Source organism: Camponotus vicinus, unplaced genomic scaffold, assembly GCF_025532165.1.
Source record: "Camponotus vicinus isolate PSW18456_S1 unplaced genomic scaffold, iyCamVici1.0 SCAF_6, whole genome shotgun sequence".
Lineage (NCBI taxonomy): Eukaryota > Metazoa > Arthropoda > Insecta > Hymenoptera > Formicidae > Camponotus > Camponotus vicinus.
In genome coordinates this window covers 3,008,892-3,025,218 of record NW_028141978.1, presented here as the reverse complement: position 1 = coordinate 3,025,218, position 16,327 = coordinate 3,008,892, and the positions used below count along the sequence as shown (strand labels likewise).

Genomic DNA, 16,327 nt, shown 5'->3' with positions numbered 1-16,327 from the left:
CGTGTGAAACATTAAAGTCATTTTAATCGTCGATTTTGCGATTAATAGATTTTTTTCGATCAATGAGAGGGAGAAAAAAATTAATATTCGCCAGCAGACACACACATGCATTAGAGATAAAAGAATGTATTATATTTTATATATAAAAAAATAAAGATATTAATATTATAAAAATATTAAAATACATATTAAGGTATTAAAATATAATTTACTATGTTTAAAAAGTATAGTAGAAAATTTTTAATGAAGAGATGCTTCCTCGGAAGCGTATCTCGGTTCGATTGCGAAAAATCGAAGGAGGAAACTTAGGACAAGAGAAGAACTGAATCCGCTCGCATCCCTCTTTCAAGAAACGAATCTTGATTAATGGCGCAAGTTTGCGTTACCCTGTCCCGCGCCAGCCATGCTCGGAATGCATAATGGGCGGAATATAATTAAAATTGAACCTAGCAGACGAAGCGGAAAGAAAGAGAGCCATCTTTCTTTCTTTCCCTCTCTCTCTCTTTCTCTCTTTCTTTCTTCCTTTCATCCTCTCTTTCTCCCTTTTTCTTCTCTGCAATGGCGTTAGTATAACCACGGAAAAATAACATCGTTGGCCTCGCAATTAGCGGCGCCGTCTTTGAACAATGACGGCAATTAGATCGGTCCACGTCGAATGCACGCGAAAAGTGCATCGGCCGCGCGCACCAATCGTTAGAGAAATCTAAGAAAAATCGTCGTACTGTAAACGTTGCGCGAGAGAACAACGTCAGTGTTTCGTTAATGGCCAATTCGCTGAATGAAGTCGTTCGCTGTTCAGACCTTTCTTCAGCCGTTGATGTCATCGTCTCGTGAGTCGGGTTTAATCCTAGAAAAGTCTGGGATGGGAATCCCTAAATTTCTCGTTTTTCACACCTTTCTAGTGAAAAAGATGATAAAATTTCTCTTAAATGAAGTTGTAAATTATATTAAGATGTATTTCTATTTATTATATTTATTATATGAATAATAAAATATATCAGTATACAGTGTAAATAATCATTTATTAAGGTACAACATTGATCTCTCTGTTTAAAGAGTATTAATAATAATAATTCAATTCTCTCCCACTAAGCTTCCAATAGTGGCACGTAATTTTACGAAAATGAATTTTAACGAGGTCGATGCTCTCAATAGCTTGGAATAGCCTTTAAATGACCCCGTTCTTTTCGAGACAATAAAATTCGGTCGCGCATTTGGCCGACTAAGTTCACACAAAGGTAGGAATTTTTACGGACGCGAATAAAAGCCAGATTCGCTCCTAGCGTTCATTCCTCAGATTCTTTTCCGTGTTACATCGTGAATAAGTGTATTACGTAAAGCGCAAATTTCCGATAAACACTTAAAAATAATGGCCATTTAAAAAAAAGCGACACGATGCGATCTTTTTTAATACACCTGACTCAGTAACGAGACCCAGTAACGGAGATGGTGATTAATAAATATTATGGTGATTAATTAATATTATCTCTGGACGAGATATCACATTTTCGTTTACGAGTCTTCTTAATGACGAGACCCCGTTCATATCAGCACCGTGTATCAGCATGTTTAACACCGTAGTTTCTAGTTGAAACACGAACCACGCGGCAATTTCAGCGGAAATTGCCGTGTTTTAATGGCTCCCAACTGATCCTTTAAACTTCCATGCTGCATTACGCTAAGTAGCTTAATAATTAACTCCCACATGGAACTCGCGTCGCAATAAAATTTATCGCAAATTAATTGAAAAATAATATTCCCGCACGCCTCTGCCATTTATACGCGCGGCGCTCAATCCGCGCATTTAATGTTCGCATTGTTAAGCAATTCGCTAATTAATATGTTCACACATCGGATCCTCGTTAGGCGAAACTTCAACGCAAGTTAATTTAACGGAGTTAACTTTCTCTGTCGTCATCATTTGACAGGCATTTTGCAATACGTATGTCTATTTAAATTTCCTAGAACCGCGGGCTAAAAAGAACGATAAATAGGTTTCCCAAACACAGTTTGTATATTGATGATGTATATCAATTTCGCGTTGAAAAATTTCAAGGTAGCTGCTAATCTAGAAGCCAAATCGACAGGGCGACCATGCCTTTAATGAATTTCTCTGTCCGTTTTACATAAGAATACACTTTATATATGCAGATATCGCTTGAATGTCATCTCAATCTCACCTTGACCCGATTACTTCATCAGATGGATCTGGGTGCGAGACTTTTGCGAGAATTTTTCTCGCTTATAATAAATCATATAGATTGACTGTTTATTGTTTAATCTGTCAGATTAATCGTTGCGCGATCAGAAATATTTGTTCGCGCATTAATGGATAATATTTTTTTATTGAAAATATTTCCAGCTTTATAAAATTGCCTACCTAAAGATCATTAATTAGAGATAGGATCCATTTCTTTTATATAAATAATACTAGCAAGTTTCGTAAATTGACGCGTTTCGCCTCCTTTGAACGATTGGCGACGTTTGATCAGATAACAACGGTAATAATGCAAATCAAATTTAATTCAATGTTTATCGTTACATTGAACATACAGTGGCAGTTTTCGCGTGCATGTAAAACATCGAAATCCGTCCGGGCGAAATTATGCCGATTCCAATCGTCGAGTTTAACTTCTCTTTTCTCCATTAATTTTTTTTTCTGAATATTTCTCCTGTACCGTGCCGGTTATCTCCTCGATCAAAATCCATTAAGGAAACGTGAGATGTCTTATCGAGGCTGCCTCTAGCGAGGCGATCATTTGCCGCGACGAAGGCCGTCGTTCTCGATAATATCGTTTAGCACACACGTGTAGATTTCACGGACGACTTACCTTGTAACTGCCGACCGCGTGCGCGCCATCGTAGATGTAGAGATGGTCGTTGCAGTCTAGCTGCAGCTGATCGAATCGGAGCATGAAACGTTGGAGGATGCTGTGAGTCTGGAAAGTAATGGCGCAATCGAGCTCCCTCTCATTTTGCGACGTAAGAACGGCGCCGTCTATCTTCCTGTAAAGGTCCCGCAGGAAGTACTTCTTGCAGATGTCGCTCATCTGGTCTGTAACGAGAACGGAAATGGACGAACGTGAGAGTTAATCGATTCGACTCGTTTGGGTCTCGATATAAACGTATCGCGTGAAAATAGGATTTATTAAAAGCTTTATTTTAAAGGTACTTCGGGGATGTGTAATGATTTACGAATCAGAAACTGAGGTGAGGTGTTCCTGCAAAATTTAAACACATCCCTTTTTCTGTTCATCAGCTACTGCCGCGCTGCCGGCTGATTGGCCAGTTCTACGCTCCCCTTGCCCCGCCTAGGACAGACTCGTTGACGCGCACTGTACATTCGAAAATAAGATAGGAAAAGCGTCGGGAAATTGGCGCAATTTGATATTTTCCAAAATAAACGAGAGCAAATTTTACGGTATATTTGTTTCGATTGGCTGCGATATTTCAGATTTTGCATTCCCGTGGAACATGACACTGAACACGTGATACGCAATCGCACTTTTCCTCCATTATGGGCGCGTTTTCAATCGCACTTTTCCTCCATTATGGGCGCGTTTTCAAAAGCCGCCGAACAAAGAGGGTGAAATTCACATTTTCAGGGCGAAAAAAAATTTCCACTTTTGCGCGCGGATGACACGGCCGTGTTGTCCGCACATCGTACAAATAACCACAATGCTAGAGTGCGCGATTGCAGCCGGCGGATTTGCATTTAAAACGAATGATAACGAATGCGCGACGACAGTCGGCAGTCAACGCGTCGGGGAAATAAGTTACAGACGCACTTCGGCCCGGGGCGTTATTGCGATATCGTTGCAGCTTCCTCCTCTTCTCCCCCTGCCCCCGACATTATGCCATAACATATTTTGGAGCGGGCAACAGAGGTTGCAGTTCTAGAACTTTGCGCACGTCTTCGTCTCTCTCTCTCTCTCTCTCTCTCTCTCTCTCTCTCTCTCTCTCTCTCTCTCTCTCTCTCTCGCAGAAAGAGCATCCTTCCTGTCTCTCCCTCTATCCCATCTGTTTCCCTTCCCCATTATCATCCCTTTGCAGCTCTTCGCTCCAGCTGTAACGTCGAGAAATTACTTACTCCCAAGACTAGGGATTTGTGACGTACGCGTTTGTGCCAGCTAAAGTGCAATTACGTCGAGTTTTCGATCGTCTGGAGCGAGTTACGTATGATATTTAAATGAAAGACATCTGAGAGAGATTTGTGCCTAGAATATATTCCTTGAACTTAAAAAATTCACTTGGGGCGCAGGAGGTTTGGATGAAGTACACCGATCGTCGACGGATCTCGAGATCTCTTGGTGCGAATTTGATTAAAACGACGCAAAATTGCGTGTTTCGACACGCGCGAATAAATTCGTTATATCCAACTGCGAAGTTGGCCGAGTCGAAGAGTTAACTTTTACTGCCATCGGTAAGAAATTTTACGAGTCTTCTTCGCACCTCGACGCCGCCACCCGCTTGTCGAACACGTACGGTGCGTTGCACATCTGGATGTGACGGGTGAGCAGGAAAAACGTGACTCGTCGTTAAGTAATGTACGTTATGGCACGCGCAGGTGGCATTCCCCGGATCGACGATATAGAGGTCATCCCGAGTCCGATGCCTCCTTCCCCCTCCCCCTTCTTCAATCAGGTATAAATAGAAGAGAATCGATATGCGCTATTTTTTTATCTAGAGACAGACATTGCTATTCTTATACGATATATTGAGGATATATTTATGACACATTAATCCTCCAACTTTGGGCTAACCCGAATGTGTCGTCGGAAAGAACACGAATGCGTCATTACCCGCTAAAATTAGAGCAAATTGAAGTTTTCATTGTCTCAGATATTCCGAATAAATAGCGCGGAGAAAATTTTGACGTATTTCAAACTACGAAGATCCACAGACGTCTTTGTGCAGGAGCGCTAAACTAAATACGAAGTCTTAAGGAGACTAAATTCAGAATCCGGAAACTTAGAGACTGGAAGAAAAAAGAAGAATCAAAGGCAGAAATCTTCGTTGAGTTTTGGAGAATACAATTTCGCAGGAGCAGAGATCGGGGATATTCCGAGAGAGAAAACTATTTTCTTAGACAACTATAAGTTGGCGAATTTAACGAATAAGTAACTCCATTATACCGGGAAGTTTCGATTTGCAAATTTCTCATACACGAAATGATTTACTAAAGAGATATAACGTATAAATCTCTCTCTTATCTCCCATTTTCACGATAAAGTATTTTGATTATGATATACTCGAAATGTATAGAATTTTCTCAAATTTAACAAGAGATATGGATATACACTGAAAAAAAAAATTCTGGGTAAATCTATGAGATGCATTTAGTAATGCATTTTTTGAAATATTTAGTTTTTATCATCAAGTATGATAATAATAACAAAATATTTAGTAATAGTTATAAACATTTTCCAAAAATAGTTATAAATATTTTACGTTTAATTGAGTTCACTAAATATTAAAAATAATTAAATAATTTCGTCTTAATCACCTATACGTTTAGTTGAAACTATTTCACCACAGCGGTGGGTAACATTTATCAAGTTTGGATTATTATAACCAAGCCTTTTTTTCAGTGTAGCTTTTTAAAGTAAACGCGCGCATTTAATAATATAAAATAAAATATTAATTTTTAATATTTTATATTAGAAATTAATATCTTTTTAATATTAAATTAATATTTAATTTTTATATTTAATATTTTATATTAGAAATTAATATCTTTTTAACATTAAATTAATATTTAATTAAATTTATATTAATATAAATTATTTTATTATTAATCATTTACATTAATACAGATTACTTGTTTTAATTTTTATATTAACGTTTAAAATTTAATTAAAATCGGAGATTCTAAACGAATATTAATTTTTAATATCTTTATATTAAAAATTAATATTCCTTTATTAATGTCCAAATCTCCGATTTACATGATGCATCGCGTGTATAAATTTTAATCGCGTTTCTATCGAGGTACTCTATATTCCCGGTGGACCCATTGAGAGCGTTTACATGAACGCTTGACCAACGTTTCCCTCGACTCAAAAACGATTACGTTTCTCAATGGAAAGCACGCTTATTCAAATGGACATCGATCGAGGATGCCGCACTTAATCATTTACAGTTCCTCGGCGAAGAACCGAACCGCCGATTCGTAACGTTTAAATGCGCCGGTCCACGGTGCTTAATATCCATTCGGATCGGTCAAACGGATCAGAATCGAATTATCGGTTCGACCGATCGGCGAGCGATTGATTCGCGTGCACCGTCGAGATAAAACGGAGTCGACTCAATACAAGCCACGATTTATTAACTTCGCTCTGTTGCACGCGACGTGATAAGGAGAGAAGGCACGTTAAATTCATCGGATTATAATCCTGGGAGAAGGAATTTTACGCTCCCATCCTCCTCGCCATGTAAATAATAAATTTTTCTGATATGTCGCGATATATCAGCGCCAATGGATTCATCTGCCGCTTCGACCGGACTGCTTTAGATAGGGAAGTCTCGATTCTCTCGGGACCGTAGTGTCAGGATTGCCTCGGTGATAATTCTACTTCGTTTTCTATATTTGCGATATATATATATATTTAATTTTTATTCGATCTGTATCTCTATTTACAGAGAGCTCGCGAAGTAATATCATTTCCGCTTTGTTTTATTTATCGCTTATCAAGCGGAATAGGATATGAATCGCTGTAATATAATGCTGCATTGTTAACTCTTGCAATTGCATTACCTTTGTAATGTATCTAATTGGTACTACGATCTACATTTCGCAAGAAAACTTGTTTGGGGAGTGTAATCAATTAATCGTAATTATATAATACTATATTTCAACTCCGGAACAATCACTTTGATTATTTTCAGCAAATCAATTGTATAATTCAATAAAACGTCATGATATTCGATATCATAATCTTCGTCTTTTATCTTGTGGAAATAAAATTTTACATCATCATAGAAATCTTCCAAATAAAATGTAATATAAATAAATTTGAATTATTATGGCACCATTCTGTCAAATTAATTTTTCGAATAATCGTAACTTTCATCTTTTTTAAAAAAATGCTCTTTTTAATTTTTATTTATATTTCCATCAAAATATACATGTGCCATATTAATTTCCTTATCGTTGCTGTAAGATGTATAAAAATGATGATTAAAAATAGTAATGATGATTAAAATGATAACATTAAAGAATTAACTGTATCTCAATAAAATTTCAATTCTTCAAAAAAATTAATAAAAGCATAAAGATTGAGATTTGTGCTCCCTTTCTTACGGCGTTGAGGTTTAAATTCTCTTAAGATTGCTAAGGCAGAAATGGCGGTCGGAAAAGCGCGAGGAGATCAAACCACTCGAGCTTCCCCCCGCGACAATCTCGGGATCGAGATTTCTTCGACGTTGCCGATTCGTTCTGGGTGAAGGAGTTACGGGAACGAAAGGACAAAAAATAAAAAGCCCGTAACGAGGCCGCTGCGCGAGGCGGGGAGAGGGGGAGAGAGAGAGAAAGAGGGAGACGAGGCTACCGCCCCGAACAAGAAACTCGATTGAAAAGTTTCCGCTCGCGGCTAGGGATAGTTTTCCGCATGGTGCAGCTGCCGATGGACCAGTTCGAGGGCGAGAACATTCTCTCGAGGAGGCGAGAGGAGATTCCCGTAAAGATAAGAGCGCGCTATTTCCGCCGGCGGTCACGACCCCGGCGTAAATAAGGTACACGTACGCGAGGCGACGATCGGCGCCGTCAAAGTGCCACGTGCGCCACGTCGCCCATCGCAATCGTCGCACTGACTTCCTTCCGGTGGTTACATCTGGCTGCGGATGCCCGTCATTCGTGGAGATGAACCACCGATGCCGTATTTGGTCTTCGCGAATCGAGACCTTGTCGTATAAAACGAAATAAAGCTGGTCGTCTTCCTAAGTCTTAGACTTAATAAATAAAAGATCGAAATGAGAGATGAGAAATTAATTTTTTTTATTTATTATTTGACGTTTTGGAAAATGTATAGGGTAGATTATTTGTTCCTTACGTTTAAGAGCCCATAATAAATGTAATTACTCTGTCCGTTGAAGATAAGTAAAGAGCAGATGCAAAAATTTAATTTCGACTTGAAATTGACAGAAGAGAGAGAGAGAGAGAGATTATGTACATTATGTACACATTCTTAAAACTTAATTCATTGAAATCTTAAGCTTCTTTAAGCTTTAATGTTAAATATTTTCAGATTTATATACAATATTTACATTTCCCTTCAAATATTTGCGAGCAAGATCCGCGCGATTCGAAATTCGTCGAAAAATCTTATAGATGATACCGTTATAAAATATACGATTACGTGATCGTAGAGGTAAATTTGCGCGAGATTAAAAACTGTTTCAAAAATATCGCGCGCAAAAAAAATTAATCAACAAGTAGCAAGAGTTTCCTGAAACTGGCGAAACTAAAACCAACGATTAACTTTCTCGGATATTAAACGATACCGTAATTTTTATCCATTTTACAGCAAAGTTATCCCGTAATCTAACTCTATCCAATATAACGGTTGATGCACTGTAAGAAACTTTAATACACAGTATTTCGTTCCTAATAATTTCACTTGTAATCGTCTATTACTGAATTTATACATCGGTAAACTCGTTAAATTTCTCGCGCACGCGAGACTAATCATTATCCACGTTTTGCGTGAACTGTAGAGATCTCTTTCTTTTTAACATTACTGCACACCCTCGCGTATATCGTATCACGAGCAACTGTTCGATCGTGGCGCATCGATCCTTGCTCTTCGATCCATCGTTTGTCGTAGATCGGTGTCGTGTAATGTCACCGCAAAGTTTCGAATTTCACGTAAAGTCGCGTGCGAGACGAGCCGAACAGGGCGAGGAAAATAAAAGGCGGGAAAGGGAGAGAAAAGGAGTACTAGGAAGAGAGAGAGAGAGAGAGAGAAGGGGAGGGAAAGATGAGGGAGAGAGAAAGAGAGAGAAACGACGAGAGGGAAAGAGACCCTTTGGTTACGATGGTGCGCGTCGGCCCTACGTCGACCCTCCGGCAACCACCCCTTCTCGTACGCCACCATCCAATGCGACCCTCCCTCTTGTACCCGGCCTCGCCCTCCACCACCTCGTCCTTGATCCTCTCTCTCTCTCTCTCTCTCTCTCTCTCTCTCTCTCTGTCTCTCTCTCTCTTACTCCCTCTCCCCCTCCCCGTGTCTCTTTCCGTCTCTCTCCCTCTCACCTCTGGCACGATGTAAGCCCGTTCCGTCGATCAATATTACTCTCTTCGAGCGCACCACGGCTCGTCTGAACGCCAACCGAGCGCTATCATATTAAGTTCCGAGCACTTTGCTCCGAACACTTGAAGAAGCTCCGGCACATCGCGAAAGTTTTCTCGCGCGAATACTCGCCGTGGGTGGGCGATATTATCTGTATCTCTCCCCCACGACGGAGATCGCGTCGCGAGCGTTTTTACGCTCATACATGGCTTTTATCCATTTTCTTCCGGAGCCGAGGTGAATGTAAATTTTTATTCGACTCGCATTCTCGCACTCGTCGCCGGAGAAATCTTGCCTCCCCTGAAAATCGGCGAAAGAGAATTTTTGTCTCGCACAAGTTCACGAATTAGATCAATTAAAACAAATTCTGAAAGAAGCATCTTATCGAATGTACTCGTTTGAAACAAGAAAAATGTAAGAGAAATAAAGGGTCAATTTTAAACGATTCTTGTAATTAACGAGTCCAAAAATTGCGCTCGAATCCGTGCTGAGTAAAATTACTAACATACATCATGTTTCTGACAGTTAAGTTTCCACCGAACAGCAGCGTACAAGGTCTGCATTCCAGGTCCGCAAAGTTATTTTCTCTACTCTAATAAATCTAAACCCATCTTGCACGACAAGGGAGTACATTTTTCTTCGACTCTTGTCTGCGTTGGCGCCAAAGAAAAGCGTGTCGCGCGCGCGCTTTGTTGGGTGCACTCCTCGAAAGTTTTCCTCGACGATATGATTTTATCTAGCGGGAAATAAAAAGTCGACCCCAGGAACAATATTATCGGCGCACATAACGCAGATACTCTCGAAAGTTTACCTGGCGGGCACACGTTCCATATGGCTTCCGTCGCGCCTTCGAGTCATCGACCTAATCCGCCATACATGAAAGAAAGTTTAGTGATACGGGTGAAATAGTACGCGGACGTTCGTGGACAAGTTTCCTCCTCTTTCTCCTTTAATACCACTTTCCGAGTAACTTTGTCACGCGCGATCAGATAACGATACAATTTATCATTCTTAAAAAAGATACTTCAACTTTTTTGTGGATTAAATCTTGTATTAATTGACAATAATAATAGTCTCCTAAAAAAAATTGTTAGCTAAAATTTATCGAAACGACGCATAGAGACTTTTATGCAGTTTTAGAGAAAGGAGACATTCATCCGCGGATTCATCCGCGTTAAAATAATCGGACGTGCTTCACAAATATTTCGGCGTTATTCGCGAGGCCCATTCAATCGCGTCCGTAAATCAATCGCGAATTGGTCCCCGCGCTACAGTTGGATCGAACTATCGTTTTTATCGACTATAAAATGCTAAAATCTCGACGATCCCATGATGCGACGCCGGAATTCGCGTTTAATGAAATGGTGGGAAGATCACAGGAGAGAGGACCGCGATCATAAAAATTCCTCGTCGCCGTGGGCGGCTACCGGACGGAATTATGCCCGGCAAAATGGCGTCCGTTAAAAAGGGGGAACCGATACCGCCCGTGTTTTGAATACCCGAGGCCGGGGAACTCGTAAAAATCCACGACACACACCAGCAACCCGCTGTCGTAGAAACGGCACTTAATCCATGCTCGGAGTATCGACGTTTCCGAAAGTGTTCTCGACCCCAGTCGTCAAGTATAAACTTACGAAAGGCAAACGCGACGCATTTTAATACAACGGCGTTTCAGTTTTCAATTTATATCGCTCAAGTAGTAGGAATTAAGGCCAGTTAAAATAACGTCAAATCATATGTTATACGTTTCACATGCACATGTACCTATATGTCTTAAGAAAGAGAATTTAATTCTTCATAAGTTGATTGATTTTAAAAGTGACAATATTTTATAGAGTATTAATTTTACTAATTTTATTTTAATAGTATGTCTTGATATATAGACTTAATAATTATTAATATTATTAACTTTGTATATTTTGCAAATATTAAATTAACAATTATAAAAAGGAAAAAGTGTTCCATGTGAGATAAATAATTACATAAACATATTCAGATATTCTCGCACGCGATTGTTGATAAAAATAGATACGTTTAACACAGATTCATCCAAATTTGTTGATATCTCAGACAAACGTTCGGGTGTTTCGCGTATATTCTGTATAAAAGGTGACACGAGAACTATTTATGCATGTGTACAACGGACGTTCGTGCTGGCTGGTGTACCGTTGCGATAGGATCGATTCTCGCCACGGTATCATAAACCCTCACCTTACCTATCCCAAGTAAGATCCTAGGTGCGCCTCACGCACACCCAACGCAAGGTACATGCATCCCTAATGCATTAAGACAACTTTTCTTCTCCCCGACGCGGCGAATGTGGGCGCAACCCACTTTTTACCGTGCATAAAGTCGCGAATGGAGTTTCATGCGTGGAGACGAAGCGCCGGGAGCCCTTACACACAAGCCGTAAAGAATAAGTTTACGGTCGACTCCTGTCAAATCCCTTATTCCTGTCGGAAATGAACATAAATATCTATTCGTGCGGTTATCGATTATTGAGAGAAAAATAAGTTTGTCAAAAGTGGATTCGACAAAGTGAGCTTTATAATGATCCATCAACTCGCTCGCTTGTCGCAGGGACTATTCGATTCTCTAAGGTTTCGCGAAGAACTATTGCGGTATAACTCAATCCTCGTCCCTTGCAAATTGAATTTTCTCTCGCCTATAAACGGCGGTGAAATTCGAGGGTAATAATTCGGGCAATTTGACGCGGTGTCGCGTACAATTGTGTTTTTAGCATATGTCGATGATGAGAAGCATCCAGCACGAGGCGGGAATATCTCTATAACCATCGTTGCGAAACGACGATAATCCGTGACGCGAATTCTCGTTCGATTTTATGGCACGAGACGATTTTATTGCGAGCCATGCGGTTATCGAGAGCAACGGTGAATTTTCAGGTACCTCCGCGGATTCTTGCCTCGATATCGCGACGTCGATGGACGGGTGGATACCCCGCGGGGAATACTCCGCTTTTGTGTCGCTTTCGAAGAGGCTGATGAAATACTCTGAGAACGGGGCTTATGGTCTATAATTTACAGATCGACTTACATTCGAGTCGAAATATAACTTTATCGAACTAGAAATGAAGATAAAGGTTCAAATCGAACGAATGTTCTTAATGTAAGAGCATTTTGAGATAATACGATATATAGCGTTGCACAACTACTGAATAGGCAAGTTATATTTATAGTATAGATAAGTGACTTTTTTATACTACTATATTTCTATAATTATTCAACTGCAGTAGAGTTACATTTATATGATAATAGATATTTTTATTTTTAATATTATAAGAAATATTACAAGAAAATGAAATAATTTATTAAATATAAAAACTCAGGTAGGAAGAGTACTAATAAGAGCCAAACGCATTAAATAGACGTAAATAGATTACATGGAAATCTTCTTAAAGAAGATTCTTACTTGCGCTTGGCTCTAATTAGCCCACTTCTTACTATTTTAATATTGCAGCATCACACGGTATCTATAATTGCATCAATTCATTTTAAATGGCATTTAATTAAAATTATTATACATATGATTCGTATTTATTTCATTATATTGGCTTTAGTTTATAAATGCATTGGAGAATCAACTGTATTGTAAGGATGATTGATTCGATATCAATATTTGATACTTGCCACATATGATTGACAAGGAACATCTAAATAACTCCAAATTGTTTGGACATTATGCATTCGTCAAATATACACTGAGAAAAAAAATAATTGTAAACTTACTAAATATTTTCTACTAATTATTACTTTTTTTAATTGAAATATTTAAGTACCTAAGTTAAATAGATGTCATGTTGGACGTTAATATGTCGTATTTAACTACTTAAATATTTCAATTAAAAGAATAATAATTAAGTTGAAAATATTTAATCAAGTCTTTTTTTCAGCGTATAAAGTTCTTCAACAAGCTTTCCAATTAACAAAAGATCCAAATCGACCGTAAAATATCCCATGAAGAGTTTTAATAAAATATGCGAAAGAGACATCAGATAAACATCCTCAACGACTAGGAAAAAAGGGACACCCTTTGCGTCGAAAATCTCGTATAAGCAACCGAGCCGTCCACCTCCACCCCCGTCCAGGATTACGATCTCCCCCGATACATTACACCAATACACCAACGCGCGAGATGTGTACTTACAGTTATCATTCTTGCCATCGACGCGGCCGGCACTTTGGCACAGCACGAGCGCCAGCAGCAGGAGGGCCCGGGTGCCCCCCGCTAGGCACATCCCTGCGGCCTTATCGTTATCGGCACGCGCGCATCGTCCACATCATCCCCGCGCAAAAGGCACCGAGAGAAAGACGTCGTCTATCTCTCTCCTCGTTCTCTCTAGTTTCCTCTCTTTCTCTTCCCCTCTACACGCACGCACGCACGCACGCACGCACCATCGCGACTGACGGACACCACGACGAACCAACCGCACCCCGCGACGTGTCCCGCGCGACTGAGCGCTGCTGCTCGCCACGATTTTACGCGCGAACCGCCCCCGCACGCATCGTTCCCCCATCGTTGTAGTAGTAGTAGTAGTAGTTGTCGTAGTCGTAGTCGTAGTCGTAGTCGTCGACGTCGTCGTCGTCGTCGTCGTCGTCGTCGTCGTCGTCGTCGTCGTCGTTATGGTTGAAGAGAGAAAGAGAGAGAGGAAGAGGGGGAGAGAGAGAGAGAGAGACTCGCGCGTGCGCCCTGAGACTATCAGTCTTCTCGAGAAGGGTGTGGATGCGGACGGGGTTGAAAGGACTCCGCGACGTACTACGCCGACACCCACGCTCATTGTTGAAGCGAGTTAATGAGGACGAGCCGTAACCGGCTTTCCGGCCGGATTACATGTCGCGGCGCAGACACGCGAAAATGCGCGAACCGCAGAAATTGCGGGGAATATCGTTCGAGAAATGCGATGAAGAAGCGAAGATAATCTTGTATGACCTGGGAATACAAGGAAGAATTCGAAATGAGATCGCTTGACTCGACTTTGGCAGCGTATCTTGGAGGAAATGCCTTGGAGAAGGTTGCATTTGCGATTACAAATTAAGTCTGCATATATGTTTTTTTTTAACAAACGGCAAATATAAATCACTTTAAGGCGCAGTAAAATATATGTAGCTAAAATCAGACTTTTAAAAAATTATAAAAAAGTGAGAAAAGTTTAAAATAAAAATATCTCATTGACAAATTATAGGAAAATAAGGAGTTTAAAATAAAAATCTGAAAATGGAAAATTGAAAAATCATCTCGATTATATTTGAAAAAATTCGGCGCGAAAGGATTAAATATAATTCACAAGACACAATTGCGTATTTTGAGATTTAAGCGAATTCATTTCACGAAGAGTAAATATCAACAATCTCGTATCAAACTTTGAGCTTAAGGTTCAACCTATGTGTGTTCTGCCGACATTCTAAATATCCTCGCGCAACCATAACCGAGAACACAGTATGTTCTCCAACGCGGAGCAGATGGTGCCGGAAGTTACAGCCGCGCCTGGTTACAACGTTCCCAGTCGCGGAAGCTCCGAATCGCGGCGAACTTTCTCGTTGCATTCAATTTCGCGGAAATTTAGTATTCCTCGTGGACCGTGGGACATCTCGCATCGGTAGGATGGATCGACGAAAAAGTGCAGGAATTGCACATCTTGACCGCGTGACTCGCGAAATCGACACCCGAGGAAGTTTCGCGCGGACCCGAACGCGAGGATTCATATCGGTGGATACGAAGTTATAATATTTGAGCCCCGAAGCCGTGAAGTCGAAGCGCTGCGCTGCGCTTTATGCTGCCTGAAAAGGGATGTCGAAGTGCCAGATGCACTTTCACAGCGTTCTCCAGCTGACGAGAGAAGTCTCGAATTGCGAATAGGAGAAAATTGAATATTTATGTGTGTATGTGTGTGTATTACAACGTTGCTGGTCTCCTTACATACACTGTAAAAATATGTAAAAGGTAAGTAAAATCGAGTTCTTAAAGAAAGGGGAGAGAAATGTAAATTTCTTCCAAATCATGAAAATCGTGATATCGTGAAAATACTTTTATGAAGATGTCAGTCACGGAGACTAAATTTTTGACAAATTAACTTTGATATGAAAAATAATTTTAACTTTATTATTTTTGCATTTATTGACAAATTATATATAATAGTTGTAAAAAACATAATTTTTCATATAGCGATAAAATAATACTTTTGACAAGAAAGATGGCAAAATATTTTTATTTATCATGCATAATAATTAATTAAGGCAAGTTAGATACGGTAATTAAGACGAAACGCGTACATTAACAAATTACGATAAAAAGAAAAGACTATTTAAACACCTTTCGGTTAAAGGGATGTCAGGGACAAGCGGATTCAGGCGAGGAACGATTAAAACCCTTTCCTTTTAGGCGGAAAATTAGATTGCCGTCGGTGGTCGAAGTAACGGCCGAGGTGAAGAGATTAAGAAGTCGTCTGCGGGAAACTAAGGAGGTGCGAAAAGTCATCGTGGTAAATTTCATTTTATAAGAGATACGAATGAGTTATTGTCCAGCGACGTCGAACCTCTTCTATTTGAAAAGTATTCTCGTCGAGAAAAAAAATATTCTTCGAGAATAAGATATTCCCTGATGATCATCGGAGATCCATCGCGTAAATCTCCAGATTATAAGAGAGATAGAATTTCTTTCGCACAAATTTTTCCAATTCGTAATTAGGTAGCGACGAGAATTAATCGGATGACAGCTTGATGCGAGATTTAATGTCAAAAGTATAAAATTTCATTGATAATTACGTGATCAATCTGTTCTTTTCTGGTAACATAATAATATAAAAATCATTAGACGCGATGAAAATGTTAATACTTTATATTATGATTGACAACTGGGGAAGAAAGTGATTCACATTTTAATACCGCTGATGTATGCATCGATATAATTGATATAAAACTGAAAAATTTTATATTGTGCATCTTTCTTATTCTTTTATTATATGCTGATAAAAAATCAATAACAGTACGTCTTTATTATTAAAAGATGACTGAAGAATGAAA

General features: G+C 39.6%; 2 protein-coding genes across 4 annotated transcripts in view; one reads left to right on the top strand and one right to left on the bottom strand.

Moving 5' to 3' along the window:
• LOC145973681 (uncharacterized) overlaps positions 1-16,327 on the top strand; it is a 204,302-nt gene that overhangs the window by 96,034 nt on the left and 91,941 nt on the right. The window lies entirely within an intron of this gene.
• LOC145973679 (uncharacterized) overlaps positions 1-16,327 on the bottom strand; it is a 170,478-nt gene that overhangs the window by 73,585 nt on the left and 80,566 nt on the right. Inside the window, exons 1-3 of one of the 3 annotated variants that reach the window (XM_083103218.1) lie at positions 3,421-3,627; positions 3,173-3,221; positions 2,832-3,055 (exon numbers count right to left, since the gene is read on the bottom strand). In XM_083103218.1, coding sequence (XP_082959344.1) covers positions 2,832-3,050 — 219 coding nt within the window. In that variant the 5' untranslated portion in view covers positions 3,051-3,055; positions 3,173-3,221; positions 3,421-3,627. Of the gene's footprint in view, positions 1-2,831; positions 3,056-3,172; positions 3,222-3,420; positions 3,628-13,454; positions 13,746-16,327 lie in introns of those variants that run through there. The other 2 variants (XM_083103217.1, XM_083103216.1) reach the window with 2 other exon arrangements.